This window comes from Lactuca virosa, chromosome 3, assembly GCF_052849685.1.
Source record: "Lactuca virosa cultivar CGN04683 chromosome 3, Lactuca_virosa_CGN04683_v6, whole genome shotgun sequence".
Taxonomy (NCBI): Eukaryota; Viridiplantae; Streptophyta; class Magnoliopsida; order Asterales; family Asteraceae; genus Lactuca; species Lactuca virosa.
The window spans coordinates 125,878,769-125,902,939 of record NC_136428.1 but is presented as its reverse complement, the minus strand read 5'-3'; the positions used below and the strand labels follow the sequence as shown (position 1 = coordinate 125,902,939).

The window sequence follows — 24,171 nt, the reverse complement described above, 5'->3', positions numbered from 1 at the left end:
TACACGTCATTTTGAAATATTCTCCATGTGCAATTAGGCTCGAGGACAAGCTTGCTGATGTCGAGTCACATATATACTTAACCTCTTAATCAACAATAAGGTTCACTACTACAAATTATGTATCCCTACGCCCTCAATCTAATTAAAAGCCTCAAAGTAATTATACACCTACCATGGATTATTTATATTTTATACTTTACCTAATTATTTGTCAATTTTCATTGTTTCGTTGTGGTTCTTAGTAAATTTCATTATCAACGAACTAAATTAAGTAACAATACATGGTTTCTAATGGATGCTAAGTGAAAACTATTAGTAAGAGAAACAAACATACATGTTTTCTAAATAATCAGACACAAAATGATCATAATCACATTTGAAATAGGTGATAGTTAAACGAGAACCTGGAATTTCGATAATAGAGCTTCAGAGTTTGGAATATGCAAAGTTCGAAACCTAATTCCGATATGTGATGTTCAACAACTTGTTGCTCGAGTCCTATGGTCGTGAGGCTCTCGGCTCTGAGGAGCTTGTGAACGACGATCAAATTAGTGCAATCAGAGATAAAATCAAAATCGAATTTCAACAATCACTACTAGAAACATGGGTTTTTGCGACGGATGAATCCGTCGCTATTCCGTCACTTAAGGTCTTTTGCGACGGATCTGTGACAGAGTTACTCCATAGCCAAATAGAATGTGGCTAATGACTTAGCTAGAGATTTAGCGACAGACAAGTTTTTCCTTGCGACGACTTTAGCAACGGAATATCCATCGCAAATTGGTCCCATAATACCATTATTTAGGACATCAACAACAAAAATATTATGTCGCTAATCCCTTGCAAACGTCTATATCTGTCTTTTTATATTCCGTCGCTGATCACTAGCAAATTTTAGATGTGCTTTTTTTGTTTCCGTCGCTGATCCCTCGCAAATGTATAATATTAATTTTTTTATTACAAAAATACTAAAAACATCAAATAATTATACAATCCCAAACTAAACAATAACAAATTAATACCAAAGGATCAAATAATTATACAATCCAAAACCAAACACTAATATTAAAATGCCAATATCAAATATCAAAGTTTAACAAAACATCCAAAAACATCAAATATCAATGTTTACCATAATCTCAATTTTGTCTCATATTTTGCATTTCCACATACATATTCTCCATTGCTTCATATCTTGCATTGCATCCGAAAGAAGGAACATAATTGAATTGGATTCCGATTCGCATGGAATTAGGCAAACTAAATACAGGACAAGAATGGAATTGAATTCCGATTCCGACCAAAAAATATATAAAAAAAACAATGTATATCTGAGCAGCAAGTGCTTTAGCCTCAAGAGTAGGCTCCCACAGGAGAGTAGTTTCTGCAAGTAATCCAGTCACTATGTGTGGATCCATGTTTGATGTTGGACGCCTGTCTTCCAAATAACCTACACACAACAAACCATGAAAAAACATTCATTAAGTAGTTCTCAATTTAGTAAGCTATATACAGATGTGTTTCTTTTTTACTTGATATAAAAAGAACAACTTAATAAAGAAGATTAAGTAAAATTATATTTTACCTTTGCCTGCCTTCTCAGTGTCACACCCCACACGGATTGAGCAACCACGGTTAGCAACACCCTGTAAGATGAATGATATTTAAAAGCATGAATTTTTATTGGTTTTATATATTTTGAATTTGGTATAAATTTTTTTTTTATGGTTTTAGATACCCATGAAAATGTGTTGATGCTGGCAGTTTCGTGTTTTCCTATCAATCTTCTTTCATTTCCTTCACCATAAGCACTGATGTGGTCTGAGTGGCGAAGGGAAAGGTTGAGAATCGCCTTTTTGTTTAATGTGCTGTAAAAATTGAAAGGAAAATGGAAGTGAATTATAATGTAAGAAAAATGGTAGTGTTTGGTATATGATGGAATCAGGGAAGGAATGGAATGGAATGGAAAGGTCCATTCCATTCCATCCAACCAAAAATAAAATAAAAAAACAAGTACCTGTAGTTAGTGTGGCATCTTGCTCCATTCCAGTCTCCCTGTCAACATAAAAAAAAATAAAAAAAAATGTAAATTACAATATCTGATAAAAAAAGTCAATACACAAAAACTCGATTACTGATTACCTCAATTGGCTTAGGGTCAAGTGTCAAAACAACACCAGCTTGTTCAATAATTCTCTGTTTAAAAAAAAAAAGAATATTTAAAAAACTACTCTCCTGTGAAAGAAGCCCAAAACTTATACTATATTAACAGGGAAACATCAAAAATTTCTGCAAAGGGCATCCCATTATTTTAATTATCATATTTAAAGACAATAATCATCACAGTCAAGCCTATAATTTGACTACTTTATTGTGTCTTTTTTTATTTCTATTCTGCCTACTTACTTTTTGTATGTATTGAACAGAAAGTTGATATGGAATGCTAACAAATTACTCCCTTTGAGAGTGAGATTTGTATGCATACATGGAACTTTTAGATAGCAGGAGGACTGAAAATGTATGCATACAAATGAAGAACTTCAATTTGCATTGAATGATTTTAAAATGTGCCATAGAACAGATAAGGTTAATAAAAGGTACTCCCAAATATACAAGATTATGCACGTGAACTATATATTTGGAATTAAAAGATGAAAGAAAGCTATGCTAATATAGAGCATAACATAATAAATTCAAAAGTCCAACAATCCCAAAATTAAAAGCAGATAACTTTATGAAACTAAAAAATTCAGTAATTATTGAAAGAAAACAACCACTCAACATATTGAGCACACTGGAAACCATAATAATCATAAAAATATTTGTATAACTAATTGCATGAAGTTACTAATGATCCTAAGAATACTAAATAGCATTTAGCTTACCTTTCCGAGTATAATTCCAAGAAAATGGAAAAACTGAAGATGTTCATGTATCATTCCTTATCCAGGATTAGGATACAGTAGGTGGTCAATCCTCTCCTAGTTATATCAAAAACAAAAAACATCAGACTATTAGTACTAAAGCATAAAGAATCCCAAAAAGGGTAAACTGGGAAAAACTAAAAGTTAATGAATACGAATTTTACAATCTTTAATGGAATTACCAGCAATTGCAAAAGTATTGAAACCAATTCCACAATGCCCTTTGGTACTTGGATCCTAAAGAAATAAAATATTAAGTTCCTATAAAACAAATTAACAGAAGAAAATATAAAAATTTATGTACCTTGGGCATGTACAAATCCGTAATTTCACCAAATTTATCAAAATGGCTGGAAAAAAACAAACATTTTGTAAGCAAAAGAAAACTATAGAGTGTATAAAATGATTAAATCTACCTCCTAAATTCATCTTCTGTAATTGAGGGAGGAATTCTAGCAACAAATATCCTGGTGACTTTTTTTTGAAGGTGCTCTCATTTCCTCCAAAAGAAGAAAAAAAAAACAGCAAATTTGATTAAAATTATGAAAATTTCAGAAGTAATATATGATAAAGTGTTGGAAAAAAAACCTTTGGTGTGGCTATTTTTACTTCAAGTGCTCTATTCCTTGGGAAGTGTTCACTCGCAAGTGCAGCCTATAAAAATTATCATCATAAAATGATTTAAATTAACAAGTATGAAGATCTATCAATCTTGTATATAATAAGAAATTTTAAATAAAGTAATAAACAATAACTTGCCTTGGCATCTTCAACTGTTGCAAAGGTTACATATCCAAAACCACGAGATCGACCACTTGAGCGCTCCTGGAATTATAAAATCCAGTTTAAACATCAAAATTGAATTTGTCCACAGAAATTCAGGATGTTAACTCTTGAGATATCACAGAACATGAACAAATCTCTAACTCGAGAGCAATATCCTTGACCGAAAAGTCAAACATGGATCCTACAAAGAAGATAAGCATAGAGAAAAGAAGAGTACTGGAACAAAAATACTTACCGACAATAGGTACAGAAATTATGGAACTTATGATTGTTGCCGTTTTGAATTTGAGCCCCTTGTCAAATACCTACACACGGTACCAAATTCATATCGGTTCAAATCTAGAAAAGAATCCATATTGTTGTGAAATACGAAGGATCCGAATAGACTTAAATAATATTAGCTCAATGCGGAATGGGATAAAAAATTATCAAAGCGTAATAATCACAACGTAATACGAATAAAATAAATAGAATAGAGACACAGGAATTTACGTGGAAACCCAAATCGGGAAAAAACCACGGGCGGAGGAAGCCGAGAAACAATTCACTATAATTTGCAGTGTTTACAGGGATTATGAAAGAGATTACAAATAGAGTGAGAGGGCTAAAATATATAGTGGTGTATCAGTATATATATATATATATATATATATATATATATATATATATATGTAATGTTTTACTATATATATATATATATATATATATATATATATATATATATTTTGATTGTTGGGTTATATGTGGGTTAAATCTCTCTGGCTATTTATAGCCAAAGAGGAGAATACAAATGAACGTAAAAAAACAAAAATGCCGTCCAAGACAAAATTGCTGCGCCTACAATCTTCAAATTCATATTGCATATTACTATACACATATAATAATGTCTGCGCCTCCATTCCGTCCAATTTCATTTTCAATTTCATATTAGATTACTATTCATAGTCAAACTATGAATAGTAAATGATAAGTTATGGAAATAACCCCTGAACTATTTGCCACTTGCTAATTTTGGAGGCAACTTTTCCACAATCTCCACCTTGACATCAAAATTAAGCAAGTCATGCTTTACGATTAGTCAAAACCTTTAGCTCATCAAACTCTAAAACTTCCATAAAAAACTGCAATTTTGTATAGAGAAAAATTGTTTCCGAAAAAATAAATAATACTTTCTCCACCACGAGCCTTCAGGCTCAACTGCGATCAGAAACACCCACCATGTCCAAACATAATTTGAACTTGGCTATAGGAAGACTTTTAGTGAACATATCAGCGGGATTATAATCTGTATGAATCTTGTCCACAACACAATCACCTTTTTCAATGATATCCCGCACAAAATGATAACGAATATCAATATGCTTTGTTCGGTCATGAAACATTTGATCTTTACTCAAGAAGATAGCACTCTGGTTGTCACAGAAAACTGTGGTCACCTTTATTCTATCATCGAGTTCTCCGAATAACCCCTTCAACCAGATATCTTCCTTAACTGCTTCTGTAATCGCCATGTACTCTGCCTCGGTAGAAGACAGGGCAATTGTAGACTGTAACTGGGCTTTCCAACTAACAACACAACCATTTAGTGTAAACACATACCCTGTAATTGATCTTCGTTTATCCAAATCTTTTCCATAATCTGAATCAACATATCCGAACACCCCAGTGTTAGATTTGCCAAAACGTAAACACATGGAAGACGTACCTCGTAAATAACGAAAAATCCACTGAACTGCTTTCCAGTGTTCTTTCCCCGGGTTCGCCATGTATCTACTAACCATGCTAACAGCATAAGCCAAATCAGGGCGTGTGCAGATCATAGCATACATTAAAGATCCAACAGCACTAGAGTATGGAACACGTGCCATGTAAGCCATATCAGTCTCATTAGTAGGACTCAAAGCGGATGATAGCTTGAAATGAGCTGCAAAAGGTGTGTTGACAGACTTTGCTTCGTGCATATTGAAGCGTCTTAGGACTTTCTCAATATAACTTTTCTGAGAAAGATGCAAGATCCTAGACTTCCTGTCACGAATAATTTCCATACCTAAAATCTTTTTGGCAGCTCCTAAGTCCTTCATTTCAAATTCAGCTTTCAACTGGTCTTTTAACTTCTAAATCTCCTTCATATCTTTTGCTGCAATCAACATGTCATCCACGCACAAGAGTAAGTAGATCTTTGAACCATTGTCACCTTTCTTGAAATAAACGCAACTATCATAGGTGCACCTGCTGAATTTGTGACTGGTCATGAAAGAATCGAACCTCTTGTACCATTGTCTAGGAGACTGCTTGAGGCCATAAAGAGATTTGTTCAACTTGCATACGTAGTTCTCCTTTCCAGGAACTACAAAACCTTCAGGTTGTTGCATAAAAATCTCTTCCTCAAGCTCACCATTTAGGAAAGCTGTAGTGACATCAAGTTGTTCTAACTCAAAATCGTTAGAAGCAACCAACCCCAACAATACACGAATGGAAGTATGTTTGACAACTGGGGAATAAATGTCAGTGTAATCAATACCAGGAATCTGACTGTAGCCTTTAGCTACTAACCGAGCTTTGTATCTTGGTTTATCATTTGGGTTGACAGGTTCCTTGAGCTTATAGACCCACTTGCATTTAACTGGTCTCTTCCTTTTCGGAATAGGAACTAAATTCCAAGTACTGTTTCGCTGCAAGGATTCCATCTCATTTTGCATAGCGAGCATCCAATCATTTGAGTCTTCAGATTTGATAGCCTCGTCATAATTCGCAGGCTCCGTTGCGTACTCAATATTATCAGCAACAATAAAAGCATAGGCAACCAAATCAGATTCAGCATACCTCTTCGGAGGAATAATCTGTCTTCTCGGTCTATCTCTTGCAATGCTTGGAGTAGTAGCTTGTGGTTGTGAAGGTGTTGAATCTTCACCAACAACATGCTCATTCGACGAAGAAGAATCTTGATGCTGATTTGTACTTTGATTAGTGGTAGGTGAAGTAGGAAGCTCCACCTCCATTTGAGCATACTCTTTATTTGCTTCGGATGATACATCTGATGCATCTGTTCTTTTAGAAGAGTCAGCAACTGGTTGAATCATAGCAGACTCATCAAAAGTAACATCTCTTGAGATGATAATTTTCTTCAAATCAAAGCTCCATAACTTGTAACCCTTTACACCTTGATTGTACCCAAGAAAAACGCATTTGATTGCTCTTGGTTCTAGCTTCCCATTGTCAACTCGTGCATACGCTGGACATCCGAATGGTTTTAAATCTGAATAATTTGCAGGTTTACCGGACCATAATTCAAACGGAGTTTTCTTCTCGATTGCTCGTGACGGTGATCGGTTGATAACATAGCAAGCAGTCGAAGCAGCCTCCGCCCAAAAAGACTTTGGCAATTTGGAATTAGAAAGCATACACCAGACCTTCTCCATAATGGTGCGATTCATTCTTTCAGCTACACCATTTTGTTGAGGTGAATGGACTACTGTGCGATGTCGAGTAATGCCTTCCTTTTGACAATAGACATTAAACTCTTCTGAGCAAAACTCAAGTCCATTATCCGTACGAAGATACTTTACCACCAGACCTGATTGCTTTTCAACCTGAACTTTCCAATTTCTGAAGGTATAGAAAACGTCTCCTTTATGTTTTAAGAAGAAAGACCACACCTTCCTGGAGAAATCATCAATAATAGTGAGCATATAAATAGCTCCACCTTTTGAAGCAACTCGAGCCGGTCCCCACAAATCCGAGTGAACATAATCAAGTGGTCCTTTCGTTGTATGGATGCCACTTGCAAACCTCACTCGTTTTGCCTTGCCATATACACAGTCTTCACAGAAATCCAAATCAACAATCTTTAGTTGACCAAGTAAACCTCTTCGACTCAATTCTAACATGCCTTGAAAACTCATATGGCCGAGTCGAAGGTGCCAAAGACGGGACTGATCTGGATCAGAAAGAGACTTTGAAACAACAGCAGCATCACTCGAAATTGTTTGCCCGTCAAGAAAGTAAAGATCTGAGGTTTTTCGTTTGGCTCTCAGTTTGTCGGAGCCGTCTTTGAATACCCTGAGAACTCCACCTTTACCAGCAAACTCGTATCCCCTTTTGTCAAAGGAACTGAGAGATAACAAGTTTCTTCTGAGGTCAGGAACATATCTAACATCCCCCATGGTTCGAATAACTCCGTCAAACATACGGATCCTGACTGAACCATGTCCAAGAACTGGACATGTAGTATTGTTACCCATCAACACATAGCCCTGGTTAACCTTTTCAAATGTGTAAAACCAACTTTTGTTGTGACACATATGAAAAGTACAACCAGAGTCGAGTATCCAATCACCAGTGGAATCCAGTTTATCTGAATAAACTGTCAAAAGTTCTCCAATACCTTCCACCTCAGCTACATCGGCTTCACCCGAAGTGCTAGCTTGTTTACCATTTGCTGCCGTCTTCTCTTTTTCTTTATTCTTCAACTTGAAGCATTCTTCAAGCACATGTCCCTTCTTGTGACAATAGTTGCAAAACTTTCGTTTGCCTTTTGATTTGGATCTGGTTCTGTTGGAAGATTGAGAAGTTCTACTTCTCTCTGTTGTTCTTCCTCTGGCATTCAAACCTTTGGCTTTAGCATCACTTGAACCACCACCAGTAATATGCTTCATCTTCTCTTTGGAATCCAAAGCTGTATAGACTTCATCTAAAACTAAAGTGTCACGGCTATAGATAATAGTATCACGAAAATGGCTATAGGATTCTGGCAACGACGACAGTAAGACTAAAGCCAAGTCTTCATCTTCATACTGAACATCCATATTCTCTAAGTTATTTACTAACTCTTTAAATGTGGATATATGTTCAGTTAAAGAGCCTCCTTCAATCATCTTGAGATTGAACAACCGTTGCTTCAAATGCAACTTGTTTGGTAAGCTCTTGGTCATCAACAGTTGCTCCAACTTTAGCCATAAAGAAGCCGCTGACGTTTCTTTTAGAACATCTTGCAAAATATCGTTTGACAAGTGCAAACGAATCTGGGATAAAACCTTCAGATCTTTCATCTCCTTTTCTTCTTCGGTCCATGTATCGGGCATCTTATTGAAACCCAAAAGCGCCTTGTGTAAATCCATCTGAATGAGAATGTCTCTCATCTTTACTTGCCACAACGGAAATCGTGTGTTACGATCCAGTAGTGGAATATCGTATTTTACCGAAGACATGATTAATTACTTGATAAAATGATCCCAACAAGCTAATATCACAACCCGGATGCTCTGATACCAATTGTTGTGTAATACGAAGGATCCGAATAGACTTAAATAATATTAGCTCAATGCGGAATGGGATCAAAAATTATCAAAGCGTAATAATCACAACGTAATACGAATAAAATAAATAGAATAGAGACACAGGAATTTACGTGGAAACCCAAATCGGGAAAAAACCACGGGCGGAGGAAGCCGAGAAACAATTCACTATAATTTGCAGTGTTTACAGGGATTATGAAAGAGATTACAAATAGAGTGAGAGGGCTAAAATATATAGTGGTGTATCAGTGTATATATATATATATATATATATATATATATATGTAATGTTTTACTATATATATATATTTTGATTGTTGGGTTATATGTGGGTTAAATCTCTCGGGCTATTTATAGCCAAAGAGGAGAATACAAATGAACGTAAAAAAACAAAAATGCCGTCCAAGACAAAATTGCTGCGCCTACAATCTTCAAATTCATATTGCATATTACTATACACATATAATAATGTCTGCGCCTCCATTCCGTCCAATTTCATTTTCAATTTCATATTAGATTACTATTCATAGTCAAACTATAAATAGTAAATGATAAGTTACGGAAATAACCCCTGAACTATTTGCCACTTGCTAATTTTGGAGGCAACTTTTCCACACATATGCTAATTTATACTCAAATCCAGAATATTTCGATTATCAGAAAGTTGATGAAGACCACCTCAGATTAATTTTCTCGAGTTTATGATAGAGGTGGAGATTGCTGATCAGTTATACTAGGAGATCTGAAGAGACAATAGAGGATTGAACGGCGCTGGGAAACGATGAGTCAATGAGGAATGGAGACGAATCGGAAGCCAAAGAGGATGTGAGAGGGATTTGAGGCGAGAAATCGATAGGTAAATTAGGGCTTTGGAAAGAAATCGGTGGGAATGAAAATAAAACGAGGCGAGAAAAGAAGAAATGTGGGGAATGAAAAATTGAGGCGTCAATTATCTGCGAGCGATTTGCGAGGGCAAGGCCTGTGATTTTTAGCAATCCATCGTTATTCCCTCGCTAAGAGGTTTTAATTTGAGATGGATTAACGATGAAATGTTTTTGTCGAGAAATTCTTAGAAATCAGTCGATGATCCCTCGTTGATACCTCTCTAAAATTATATAAGTATTTTGGTCGAAATATTAGTGCATTCTATCGTTGATCCCTTGGTAAGTCGTCGTTGATTAGCTACATATAGAATCCGTAGCTAATTCCGTTGCTAAAGATCAAGTTTCTAGTAGTGAACAGATTTTGGATTACCGAAGTTCTGCAACTTGTCAGAGTCTGACAATGGTAGGTTAGGGATCTCGGCTCTAAAGAGCTTGTGAATGGCGATCAAATTAGGGCATGCAGTGATCAAGGAGTGTGTGAAAGGGGAAATGAGATTTCAGCAAACTATCATTGGCACTTGCACGTCCTATTTGCTAAACTTGTGTCCATTTTTAATGAATTTTAGGTCTTTTAGTGGCACAAAACAAATCCATAATCCTCCAATCTTCCATCAATACAGATTATAAAACTGGATCGATTTTCTTTTAGTGGCAAAAAAATTCAATATTACAATAAAACTTTTTTGTGGTATTTAATAAAATGTATTACACAAAATATATATTTTAATGGCATTTTTATATCATTGTGCCACTAATAATATGAATATTAGTGACACAAACTGTTAAATACCACTAAAGCTGTTAAATTTTATAGTGACACATAAAATATCCCACTAAAAACATGATATAGTGGCATAAACAAAATTTGCCATTAAAAATGTATGCCACTAAACGGCGTTTTGTTTGTAGTGTCCTCTCCAAACTTGTATGTCTTGACTTTTCATTGAATATGTTTTCTGGAGTAATCCCACCTGAAATAGGAAACCTGCACCATAAACCATCTCTGGTCTGATTCCTATTGAACTTGAGAACATGAAATCTCTCAATAAACTTTTCATGAGCTACAATCTTAGTGGTTCTATTCCATTATCTCTAGAAACCCTAAGTAACTTACAGGTTCTGTACCTAGGTGTGCATAAATTATCTGGTCACATTCCTATTGAACTTAGTAATTTGAAATGTCTCACTGATCTTCAGGTGAGCACCAATCAACTTAGTGGTTCCATTCCTGCATCATTGGGGGATTTAACATCTTTAAATGTCCTTTATTTGCACCATAATCAACTCACTGGTCCCATTCCTACAGAATTTGGGAATTTGAAGTCTCATTGATTTTCAAGTTAATGACAATCAACTTAGTGCTTCCATTCCTTCATCCTTGGGCAATCTGACATCATTGAATGTCCTTTATTTGCACCACAATCAACTCTCCAGTCCCATTCCTATTGAACTTGGGAATTTGAAGTCTCTCACTAATCTTAGTATGAGTGACAATCAACTTAGTGGTTCTATTCCTTCATCACTAGGAAACCTCAGCAACCTACAGAGTTTGTACCTTCGTACAAATAAATTTTTTGGTTCGATTCCACAAGGATTGGGAAACAAGAGGTGTTTGATCGGTCAGATAATAATTTTTCTGGCCATTTGCCTGAAGATTTGTGCCATGGAAGAAAGCTTCAAAAGTTAATAGTAAATGGTAATCAACTCACTGGTCCTATTTCAAGAGGCTTACAGAATTGTCTTAGTATAATAAGGACTCGTTTTGATCAAAATCAATTCATTGAAGATATATCGAATAGCATTGGCATATATCCACACTTAAAATACCTTGATATCAGTCATAATACTTTATATGGCCAGCTTTCTCAAAACTGGAGTAAATGAAAAAATTTGACATCCTTAATGATGGCCTATCATAACATCATCAGTGGTAGCATACCACCAGAGTTTGCAAATTCATCTCAACTACAAAGGCTTGATCTTTCTTCCAATCATTTGGTAGGTGAAATCCCAAAGGAGTTTGGGAAGATGAAAAGTATGTTGAATATGTCTTTGGCTAATAACCATCTTTCAGGTATTATACCTACAGAGCTTGGATCTTGTAAACTCCTTTAAGTACTCGATCTATCCACATATAGATTGAATGGGTCAATACCAAGAAGTATTAGTCAATGGAAGCATATCCACTACTTAAATCATAATAATAACAAGCTTAGTGAGAAAATTACATCTGAAATTGGTAAATTAGTTCAACTTACAGAAGTTGATGTATCTCAAAATTTGCTCACACAAGAGATACCATCTGAAGTTCACAGTTTGAAAAATCTACAAGAGATGAATCTTTCTCACAATAGACTATCCACTTCCATTCCTAACGCTTTTACAAGTTTGCCTAGTTGGATTGACATCGACATGTCCAACAATGAGCTCGCAGGTCCAGTTCCCCTTTGCTTTAACTTTGTGAATGCATCCTTAATAGCAATCCAGGTTTGTGTGGGAAATTTACAGGACAAAAACCTTGTGCAAGTCAAATCCTGAAGAAGAAAAATGATCTCTTTCATCATCGGATCATCCTGGTAATTATGTTCCCTCTTATCGATGTAATTATGTTCCCTCTTATCGATGTAATTTCACTTGGTTTTTTCATGTCTGGCCTAATTGCTTATCAAAAGAAAAAGAGACATTATCCACAGAAACCATTGGACAAAGAAGGTGGTGATTATTTCTCCATAAAAAGTATTGATGGAGGAGTAGTGTATGATGACATCTTGAAAGCAATGAACAATTTTGATGAAGCATACTCCATTGGGACCAGAGGATATGGGACTGTGTACATAGCCGAGCTACATACTAACAATATGGTAGTTGTCAAGAAACAAACATTAATGTTGATCAGAATGGATTCCTTAATGAGATACAAACATTAACGAACATAAGGCATCGAAATATAGTTAAACTCTATGGATATTGCTCCCATGTTCGCGACTCATTCTTTATTAATGAATACCTTGAAAAGGGAAGCCTTGGATCAATCTTAAAAAGTGATGTCTTGGAAAAAGATTTAGATTGGTTGAAAAGAGTAAATATTGTAAAGGGTATAGCTAATGGTTTGGCTTATATGCATCATGATTGGTCACCTCGTATAATTCATTTATAATTCATAGAGACATTTCCATTGCCAACATACTTCTAGATTCTGATTATGAGGCACACATTTCAGATGTTGGTACATCCAAGCTTTTAAAGCTAGACTCATCCAACTGGACCACAATTGTAGATACTTATGGCTATATCACGTCAGGTAACGTAATTTTGTGATGTTAGTTCTACATTTAATTTTCTTAAGTTTTATGATATATTTATATATAAATAAGCATATATATATATATATATATATATATATATATATATATATATATATATATATATATATATATATATACACACACACACACCACTACCACAAACGGGACCTATAGGGACGATAATTGTCGTCTCTACAGGTTCAAAAAGTCGTCCCTATAGGGGTCTCTGGTGCGATATCTCGCCCCTATAGTTGTCGTCTCGATAACCCCGTCGCAATAGATCTGTATTGTCGTCGCTAAAAAACTTGTCGCAATTGCTAACCTTTGGTGGCAATATGTCACCCTCTGATTCGTCGCTATAAGTTGCTGGTCTCCTTTGATAAAGCTATAAGGACGATATGTCGTCTCTATAGATTAATCTATAAAAGCAACTTGTCGTCTCCACAAGTACAGTGGAGCTTCTATAGATAAACCTATGGAGACAACATGCCGTCTCCATAGATGCAACAATAGAAACAATAAGTCGTCTCCATAGATGGATACATAGTGGACAGCAGTAACCCTACAGCAACGGCGTTTCGTCGTGGTTGATGCATCTGTACAGATATGCCCTTGTCGTCTCTATAGATACCCCTATAAAAACATGTCGTCTCTAGGTATCTGTAGAGACGACATGTCGTCTCTATAGGTATGCCCATGTTGTCTCTATAGGTATGCCCATATAGCTTCTTTTAACCACTATAATTTCTCAAATTCTTAAAACAGTAAATTTACAAATAGCTAAATCGATAAATTTGATTGGAAAATACTAAAATACAATACAATCTCAAAACATTTACCAAAACATTCATTTGAAATGTATAAAAGTTTCATAGAATTACAAATACTACCTAATTTAATCTGATCCACTAGAAGTTTGCCAATCACTACTTTGATCATCATCACTTTGAGCATCATCATTATATATCACTTGTCTGTTCGGAAGTTGGCTGTTTGGATTTTGAGACATGAACATTTGTTGCATTTGTTGATTAAACTGTTGGCTCAATTGTTGAGTCAACTGAAGAGCAAATGCATTGAGGTCTACATTATTTGTTGAAGGAGCCGGGATATTATAAGGTGCTACATTTTTCATTTTTCGACCAACACCTTGTGTATGACCTCTCCTTTCTCCAAGTACACGGGACAAGCATTCTAGCTGTTTTACTTTTGATTCATCACCACTAACCTCTTCTAACATTTTCTTATATTCATTTTCAATTTTAACCTACAACAAAAAAATAATAAGAAACATACATTAGTTTTTTAACTAAAAATCGGCAGCATAATATGACTATAAAGAAGACAACCAACCTGTCCAACTATAATTAATAAGAACAATAAGACTAAAATTTCAATATAACTATCATAACAATATACTTTCAATATATTTAATCTACTTTAAATAGAAATATAAGCAATATAGGTAATCCACTTTAAATACCATAATAATATAGGAACTTTTTACTTACCCAATCTTGTTGTGCCTGCATGTTGCACCATCCACGACCTTCTTTATAGTGACTCTTCTTCCAACCCTCAATATAGTTCACCTTTCCTGTTGCTTTTCTGTATATAGAGTTAGAAAAAAACTATTATTAAGATTTCATATAACTGTTAATCAATCTTTAAATAATACTAAAAAGAAACTTACATCCTTAAACCGTTTTTGGGAATAGGGTTCACTCCCATGTGAACTTGGATAAAGTTGTTTTCCTCTGTTCTCACTATTTTGTATAGACTTTCCTTTCCATTTTTCATTTGTGTAAAGCTTGTTGATAACTTTCCCCCACTCTTTTTCAGACTGTGCCCGCGGGGGATTTCTCTTTACGAAGTCTACATCCTTATAGCCTCCCACTGTATCAAAATATTTCTTCAACTTCCCTTTCCGACCCTGTAACACGATGCACAATCACTGTCGATTCCTTGAATCATTTGATTCCAGAAAGGTGCGTCTCGGAAAGCTTCAATATCAAAATAGTTCTACAAAATAAAGGATTATTACACATCTAAAAGTTATAAGATTTAAATAAAAATAAAACATTAGATTGTATACTTACATGCACTTCTGAGATAAACTTTTTTTTTTATTTTTCAGGAACATCTTTCCAACTTGGATAGTGAAAAGGGACAAACTCTGCAACACTATTTGAGACACACCGTATGTAAAATTGGTAAATGTATCCACAAAACTTAAATTGTTTTCCTGTAAGTTCAATTTCAAGTGGTAGTGGCCCTTTGTAATTGACACATGTAATTGAAAAGTTAGTATGTTAAAAATATCCAATATGAAGACATATTTTATCATAAGAAGTTACTTACATGACTCACAGGATGTCGGGATCTTCCGTGGACGTCGGGGAGGTTCATTCCCACCATCTCCACCATGGCCCATGCAACATGTGTCGACATTCCTTTGATTGAAATAAATAATAAACATAAATTAAATAAATATTATAAGCAACAATTAAAACATTGTAAAAACTATCCATTAAAGATACAAAAACATTACAATACATTCAATCATAATCATCACTAGAATAATATGTGTCTACAAGATCATCATCATTTTCATCATTATCATCAATAATTTCGTCTTCTGAAGGGTACGTATCACTGTCTTGCTCATCATCATCAATGAAACCTTCATCGTCCACAATAGGATCATCACTTGATTCACCAACTTCACGTAACGTCGCCTGCATGGGTAATATAGCCTAAGTCGGCGACTAATTTAGAATGAAATGATTGATCATCCACAACAGGGGCAACACATCTCTCAACAACCACATTTGATTCACCATCATTACCTACGTCGACAACCAAGTTATAATCAGATGATTGAGTGTCGTGTAAAACATCTACATCATTAACAAGACTGAGACTTGGATGGTCCCAATGTTTTCGATGGTGAACGTCTTCCATAACTCTCCAATTATTGCCATTTCGAGAAGGATCTTGAATATAAAATACTTGTTTCGCTTGTGTTGCTAAAATGTATTGGTCACCATCGTACCATGCAGTACCGACATACCATTCACGACTGATGTCAATAGCAACGATACCATTTTTCTCAACAGATCGTCTTTTCCTCGATGTATTAAACCATTTGCAATGAAATAGAACAACCGAGTAACCACTTAAATAGTTCAACTGGATAATCTTCGCCAATTGACCATAAAATGGTGTACCATCTTCTCCAAGTGTAAAACCACCACTGTTCTGAGTAGTACGTCGAAGCTCACGATCATATACTACAAATCTAACACCATGGACTATGCAAGCAGTGTAAGAAAACGCGTTCAACGGACCATGTGCCAATGCCTTTAATTCATTGGTACATTCAGGGGACGAATTTTTTTCTAGACGATAAACCTAGAAAGATATAAGATTAATAACTTCTAATAATATTATACTTTAGATTTATATATAATATATGTATAAAATATATCTACCTTATCACTGAACCATGAAGAAAATTTCGCTTTTACATCTCTTCCCGACTTTTTAGATGTAAATTCGTTGTATTTAGGAGAAAGGGTTCAAATAATTTCACACAATACCTAAAAAGAAAATATAAAAAATAAAAATACTTACGATATATAGCATTTAACTTCATCGCAGTTGTATAGTACAAACCAATGCAATGCTTTCGAGGCCTCTTTAGAAAGAGAAATGATTTTCTTCTTCGACATCGGATGATTAAATTTGGTTTATATACCATCAAGATACATGGAGCAGAATGTCAACGCTTGATCTGCAACATAACCTTCTGCTATTCAACCTTCAGGTCTTGCTTTGTTGCTTACATAAGCTTTTCACTTTTTCATGTATCTTTCAAAAGGATATATCAAAAAATGTTGGAGGATATATCAACTCCAGATTGCATAAGATCTTTATCAATTCATTATGTGCTTTGTACATGTCTTTCACATCCAATGTCCGTGCACAAATTTTTTTAACGAATGTGCAAAGGTCAATGATTGCTGTTGAAACATTCGTAGGCAAACCAGCTCGAACCCCTATTGGTTGCAGTCGTTGCATGAGGATGTGATAATCATGAGACTTTAACCCAATTATATTTGAATCATTAGGAAGCACCTTGTTCTTAAAGTTTGATCCAAAACCGTCGGGTAGTTTGACTCCTTTAATGAACTGACAGAAACGTTCTCGATCAATTGGTTTGAAAGAGTAATCTGGATGTGTTTGATTGATCTTGTTGTTATTCTTTTGTAGCCATAAATTGTCTCGAATACCCCAATTTTCCAAATCTTCTCTTGCTTTTTGTGTGTCTTTTGAGTTTTCATTCTTCAACAAAGTACCCACAAAACTCTTAGACACATTTGTCTGCACGTGCATAACATCCAGATTGTGTTTTAGTTCTAAAAAAGACCAATAACTAATAAAGAAGATACTCAATTTGGTCCAATTTAACTCTGACTCTGTACGCTTTCTTTTCACACCCCAACCATAGCTAGGATGTTTACCTGGAATACGATCCGGGAGACAGTCTAGTTGCTTTAATATTGTTGCATTACTGAATCGCCGGGGAGGCTTTCTCGACTCTTTTTTGCCATTAAACAACAAACTCTGCCTCCATTTGTGCTTGCTATGCAAGAATCTTCTATGACAAACATAAGCTATCTTGTTGGTTATACGACATCAAGGTGTGACTTTATTGCAGGTAGAAGAAGCTTTATAACCTTGACCACTCCATCCAGACAAACTTCTACGAGCAGGATAATCGTTGATAGTCCATAATAGTGTTGCACGCATAGTAAATATAGTGTTGGTTGCTGCATCTCTCATTTGCACTCTTTCGTCCCACCACATTTTCAACTCGTCTACCAAAGGCTTCAAGAAAACATCAATGTCCTTCATAGGTGATTTAGGGCCAGGAATTAGCAAAGTCAACATGAAAGAAGACTCTTTCATACATAACCATGGTGGGGTATTGTACATTGTCAATATTATCGGCCACATACTATAAGACTGATTCATGTTTCCAAATGGATTAAAGCCATCAGCAGCCAAACCCAAGCGAGCGTTCCTGTATGATGCCAAATCATGTCTTTTTTCCGTGAATCTGTATTATACATCAAATTCTTGACATGCCTTCCCATCAACTGGATTATACATCTTACCATCATTTGACCACCCTGTATGATGCCAAATCATGTCTTTTTTCCGTGAATCTAGAACTATACCTTCGACGAAGCCTGGAAGTCAAAGGAGAATAACGCAACACTTTTTGTGCCACTTTCTTCCCCTTTGTGTTTTTGTCAACCCATCTGCTCTCGTTACAAATAGGACAGTTCTGCATCGACTCATTCTCCTTCCAAAACAAAGCACAATCATTAACACAAGCATGTATAGATTGATATCCTAACCCAATCTTTTTCAGCTTCTTCTTAGCTTCATAGTGTGAAGCTGGAATCATATTTTCTTTTGGGAACATAACTCTTAAAAACTCTAAAAGTTGGTCCATCGAACTGTCTGTCCATTTGTTGATGGCTTTCATGTGCATCAGTTTTGCTACAAAGTTTAGGGAAGACATCCAGCTACAACCAGGGTATAACTCTATATTGGCCTCTTTAAACAATGCATCAAATTCAGGGTCTAAACCAATTCCTTCTCCATCAATATTTCCTTCATGTGTATTTTCCTCTGCCATAACATCATCTATTACATCAAACATTTCATGTGTTGTTGTAGTATGGTTTTTAGGAAACCAAATGTTGTATAAATCTGAAAAAGGATATTCCTCCCCGTGATGAATCCATATACGATATGATTGAAGAAATCCACGGTCATGTATGTGGGCATAAATTGTAGTCACAATTTGTCGATACATATTCACACAATCTCTACACGGGCAACATGTTTTTCCTTCACCATCGACATTTCTTGGTAATCTCTATAAAGTTTCTAAGACCTTTCAGGAATTCTGGAGAGCTCCGATTTGGCAGTGTAATCCAACTCTTATCAATTGTCATAACTGTTTGATTATCAAGAATTAGATTGTATGTATAGTAAATATATAACTAATTTGTTTTTATTTAGGATTTATATTTCATATTCTTCATATTATATCATCCTACTTGTATTTCTTTATTTTTTTATAGCATTCTACTTCTACTTATATTGCTTTATTTTTTATAGCATTCTACTTTTACTTGTATTGCTTTATTTTTTATAGCATTCTACTTCTACTTGTATTGCTTTATTTTTTATAGCATTCTACTTCTACTTGTATTGTTTTATTTTTTATAGCATTCTACTTGAATGTTGAAATAGTTTATACTTAGTTGTCTATATTTGATCTGATTCAACATACTTAGTGTGCTTAATTCGTGTTAAGTTGTATATCATACTTTCATAAAACTAGCAATTATAGCAAGAAATAGCATTGTACTTTGTTAAATTATTGTAAATGAAGACCATTATTATTCCTGTATCACTTGTATTTATTCTCAAACAGTAAGGGATTATATCATCATCACATACCTGATATTGTCCTTGAATTTGACTTTGACTTTGAATTTGACTTTGACTTTGACTAGTCCTTAGTCAGCTGTCCAACTCAGCTCAACAACTTCTCTTTCCTAGATGTCAACAACATGATATGGTTTGTTTTGTAAATTGATTGAACATGATATGGTATGTTTTGTAAATACAACAAAAAGAAGATAAACTCATTTCTAAAATACCATGGATCGAGATGAGTCAAAATATCAAATATACATCATACTTTAATTATTGTTCCCTATTGAAAGTTTTTATTTAATTAATCATAAATATATTTATATATATAAACAACGATTATTATATCAAAATATTAATTATACATTAATAATATTTTATTACAAAGTTATAAATGATTCTGTATTTAGGTGATGAAAACCACCCAAAAGGGGAGGAATCAAAAACTAACTCTTGTAGGAGAAAAAATAGACAATAGGCTTCTCAACTACTTAAGCTTTTGCCAAATGGAATCAGTCAATCTTTTCATTAGAATTCCTTCCTTTTTTAAAATCTTAGTACCTCTCATAAAAGAGATTTTGGCCCAATGACTTATGGTCTTGTTATTAAATTTAACAGGGTCTTTTTAAATTTAATAGAAAAAAGTCTTGTCATTTCTTTTTTTTTTTTGAACTTTTATTCGAGTAGGTTTTCTAGAACAGTCAAGATTAATGGTAAACTGATTAAACTTATTATTAGACTAAAGTACAAAAAAATAATAACATAATGACTTTATTTAAGGGAACTTGCCCTTTATTTAACTATGTAAGTTTTCAGGAACAGGAAAGTCTCAGTTTTTGAAATTTGCTATAAAAAATAAAGACCCAAAATCACTCTAAAAAAACATCTAATAACCAATCTTCAATATCAGATTCCTAAACTATAGTTTCAATGAATATCAGGGACGATATAAATATAGAAAACCCAGGTGATTATCAAAGAGGGTGGTTGAATCTTAGCCTAGGACAAAATCTGGGTGAGAGTTCACCATCAAAACCCATGAAGGTATATACATGCAAGAGGAAGTTCTACAACTCGCAAGCAAAAATGGAGAAACAGTGCAACTTAAATGGCCTGGAGGTTTTTATTTGGATGGCCTAACAGCTTCTCAGAACCTAAAACTGATTACTACTGGATCAGCAATTCCTTGATTTGAATCTAAAACTGAGACTTTATAAAGGGAATTTGCCCTTTATTACTACTGGATTGGGAAGCACTAGTGCTGGATTGATTGTTACAACAGTCAAAGATGGAGGTGAGACTTGTTTGTTTGGTAGGATGGAATTGGAATGGAATCTTTGATTCCACTGGAATTGAAAAAAAAGTTGTTTGTTTTACCTGATGGAATGGAATGCACCATAATTCAATCCAAGGAACTTGTAGGTGAATGGATGCAAGAAGCTGGGGCCCTTGTTTTAGCTGATGGTGGACTATGTTGCATTGATGAATTTGATAGGTAGTACAATATTAAAAAAAAACGTAATTTTATTAAATAAAGAAGTAAAAAATAAGATGTTTTTGTAACCTTTATATGAACATCAAAATGACAGCATGAGGGAACATGATAGAGCTACTATACATGAGGCAATGGAGCAGCAGACTATAAGTATTGCTAAGGTATACAATTTACAAAATACAATATACCCTTTATCTTTTAAAAAACTACAATTTTGATCCCTGTCATTTATATTGAAAAATTATTTAATTTCCAGGCCAATATGATCCTAATCAATGTATCATTTCTTGGATGCTATTATATATTATTTATTTTCCCAATATTATGTCACAAAATATAATTTGTTTCTTGACAAAATTCAGCTTTATCTGTGAACACAACGTTATCTGGGCCTTTAATAAGCAGATTTAAATCAATAATGATGAACCTAATAGACCATATAATAAGGAAAACCACTTAACATGACATGTCATATATCATATATGATTGTATTAGTGGATTACATATTCAAAACACCAACAAATTAGCAGCAGTATCGAAGGTAATGCAAAGCCTTGATGAAAGGAAGACCAAAACTAACAGTATTTCTTGACAAAAAAAAGCCAGTAGATTAATCTTTACTCTTTAATATGATTTATAAAGATTGGAGACCTAGTGTGTTAATTATCATGTCTAATTAAATAGTATCAATTCCAACAATATATAAAGCATCATTTAGACATTTACAAGAACATCCAAACACCATAAGGATATTTCATATGCGTAATCATATATATGATAAAGCACAAAAAGAGTAGACAAGAACAAAAGCAACAAGAAAACTACCCGGGATTTCCAATGCTATTGATGGATTCCAAAAGCTGCAACTGGAGTTGTTGCTGTTGTTGTACCCAGGGTCGGCTCTATGTAGAGGTTTTTTAAGCTAGGGCTTAGGGCCCCCAATTCTGAGGGGCCCCATATTTTCCAAAATCCAAAAGCTTAGTCCATGAAAAAATCCAATCCAGTAACCACAAAATAAATGAAGCGAAAGAATAAATCGACGATCGCTGCATTCATGAAACTGAAACGACATTGCATTTTTTTACCGACTCTATTTTCTGCGACATATTCATCTCATATGTTTTTGATTTCCGACTATAGTAAAGGCCAAAGGACCCCAAATTTTTGGCTTACTTAGAGCCCCCAAAATGGTTGAGCCGCCCATGGTTGTACCTATTAGTCATTACTATTATTGTTGTATATCCGTGTATATATTCTTCTCTATTTAGCCTCCTGTAATTTAGGTAAGTTAACTATTATGTATCTATATAATTGTGTATTGATTTAATGAGAAGGCAAGGAATTCCATGGAAACCTTTATGGTATCAGAGCGTAATTCCACAGAATTCGACAGAACCCTAAAACTCATCCATTGACAGCCACGGCTGTCATCTTCTTCTCCAATCAATCATGCCCGGTGACGAACCAAACCCCACAAAACCCGTTCATCCTGTATACACTGTCACAATCATTTAAAACAAAGTCAGAGTTTTGGATGGTACCAAGGTTCCCTACTCGTCATGGGTAAAACTGTTCAAGCTCCATGCCCGCGGCTACAACGTCTTGCACCATATTGATGGCACCGCCCCTCCTGCAAAAATCAGCGCCGACTATGCTCTATGGAACGAAATTGATGCCATAGTTATACAGTGGATCTATGGATCAATCTCGGATGATATTCTCTCACGCATATTAGGTGACGACACGGCTTATCAAGCTTGGGAAAAGTTGAAGAAAATCTTCCTCAACAACAAGGGATCCCGTGTTGCTGCCCTTGAACACGAGTTCACTAATCTTACCCTCCGATCCGTGAACTCTCTTGAAGAATACTGTCAGAAACTGAAAGACATCGCTGACCAATTATCTGATGTGGAAAGTCTGGTTTCTGAAAACCGATTGGTACTTCAACTGGTTCGAGGACTACCACCGGAGTATGATACCACTGCAGCCTATATAAATCAGGCATTACCGGATTGGGAAACAGCTCAAAGCATGCTTCAATTAGAACGAAACCGACAACAAACCCATGAGCAAACCACTGTCGCCAATGTTGGTCTCACTGTAACAGAGGTGAATGTTGCATCTCACCCAACACCGAGACAACCTCGCTAAAATCATGGGGGACCACCAAACCGACAACCTCATCGTAGCCATCCCCCTCCATCTCAGCGACGTCATCGACAACAAAACACCAAGAATTCTCAGTCACGCAACCCTCGCCCGAACAGCCAACATCAGTTAGATCTCTCAAACTATTACAATACGCCACCGTGGTGGCATATGTTGCCACCACCATGTCCTTATCCGACTCAACCTGGTTGGACACATCCGTGGTACAACCATCCGCGGCCAACATCACAACAACACCCTCCTCGTCGAAAACCAGTCACTCAACACCAATCTCCAGACACACCTCAAGCCAACACTGCTGCTACATTCAATGCACTTGAACCGACAGACATTGGAGCTTCTTTTTAGGCGATGACCATGGATCCACTAGAGGAGTCGGACTGGTATATGGATACATGTGCTTCTTCCCACCTCACTGCAGATTCTGGTAAACTCAACAACTTTACAACTACAAGTCCCATAAAATCTATATTTGTTGGCAATGGTCATGACATTCCGGTTCTAGGCACCGGACACACCAAACTTTTATCCCAACCAAAACCTATTTCACTAAACAATGTTCTTCACACACCAGATATTGTAAAAAATCTTGTGGCCGTTCGCCAATTTACTATTGATAATGATGTATCTGTTGAATTTCACCCCTATGGTTTTACCTTGAAGGATCTTCAGAGTGGAATGTTCCTCTCCCGCCATAACAGTACCGGAGCCCTCTACAAGTTCACACCTCCGGAGATGTCTTCTTCCGTTTTCCTTTCCACGACGTCACCCACCTTATGGCACTTCCGGCTT

At 35.4% G+C, this 24,171-nt stretch overlaps 2 protein-coding genes across 2 annotated transcripts; both read right to left on the bottom strand.

Annotated features, from left to right (window-relative positions):
• Window positions 1-1,092: 1,092 nt before the first annotated feature.
• LOC145166526 (glutamine synthetase leaf isozyme, chloroplastic-like) lies at window positions 1,093-10,122 on the bottom strand. Its single transcript, XM_079085524.1, has 13 exons — window positions 9,683-10,122; window positions 3,946-4,015; window positions 3,684-3,749; window positions 3,513-3,578; window positions 3,341-3,424; window positions 3,229-3,274; window positions 3,107-3,161; window positions 2,886-2,981; window positions 2,143-2,196; window positions 2,018-2,055; window positions 1,739-1,868; window positions 1,586-1,646; window positions 1,093-1,450 (listed from the first exon to the last, which is right to left on the bottom strand). Exons 8-13 carry the CDS (start codon window positions 2,937-2,939, stop codon window positions 1,140-1,142), a joined length of 648 nt encoding a protein of 215 aa, XP_078941650.1. The 5' UTR covers window positions 2,940-2,981; window positions 3,107-3,161; window positions 3,229-3,274; window positions 3,341-3,424; window positions 3,513-3,578; window positions 3,684-3,749; window positions 3,946-4,015; window positions 9,683-10,122; the 3' UTR covers window positions 1,093-1,139.
• Window positions 10,123-15,751: 5,629 nt separating this feature from the next.
• LOC145164017 (uncharacterized) lies at window positions 15,752-19,086 on the bottom strand. The gene is made up of 6 exons (XM_079082747.1): window positions 18,440-19,086; window positions 17,936-18,318; window positions 17,155-17,614; window positions 16,789-16,795; window positions 16,020-16,607; window positions 15,752-15,931 (listed from the first exon to the last, which is right to left on the bottom strand). The coding sequence occupies exons 1-6, from the start codon at window positions 19,084-19,086 to the stop codon at window positions 15,752-15,754; spliced, it is 2,265 nt and encodes a 754-aa protein (XP_078938873.1).
• Between the last annotated feature and the right edge of the window lie 5,085 nt (window positions 19,087-24,171).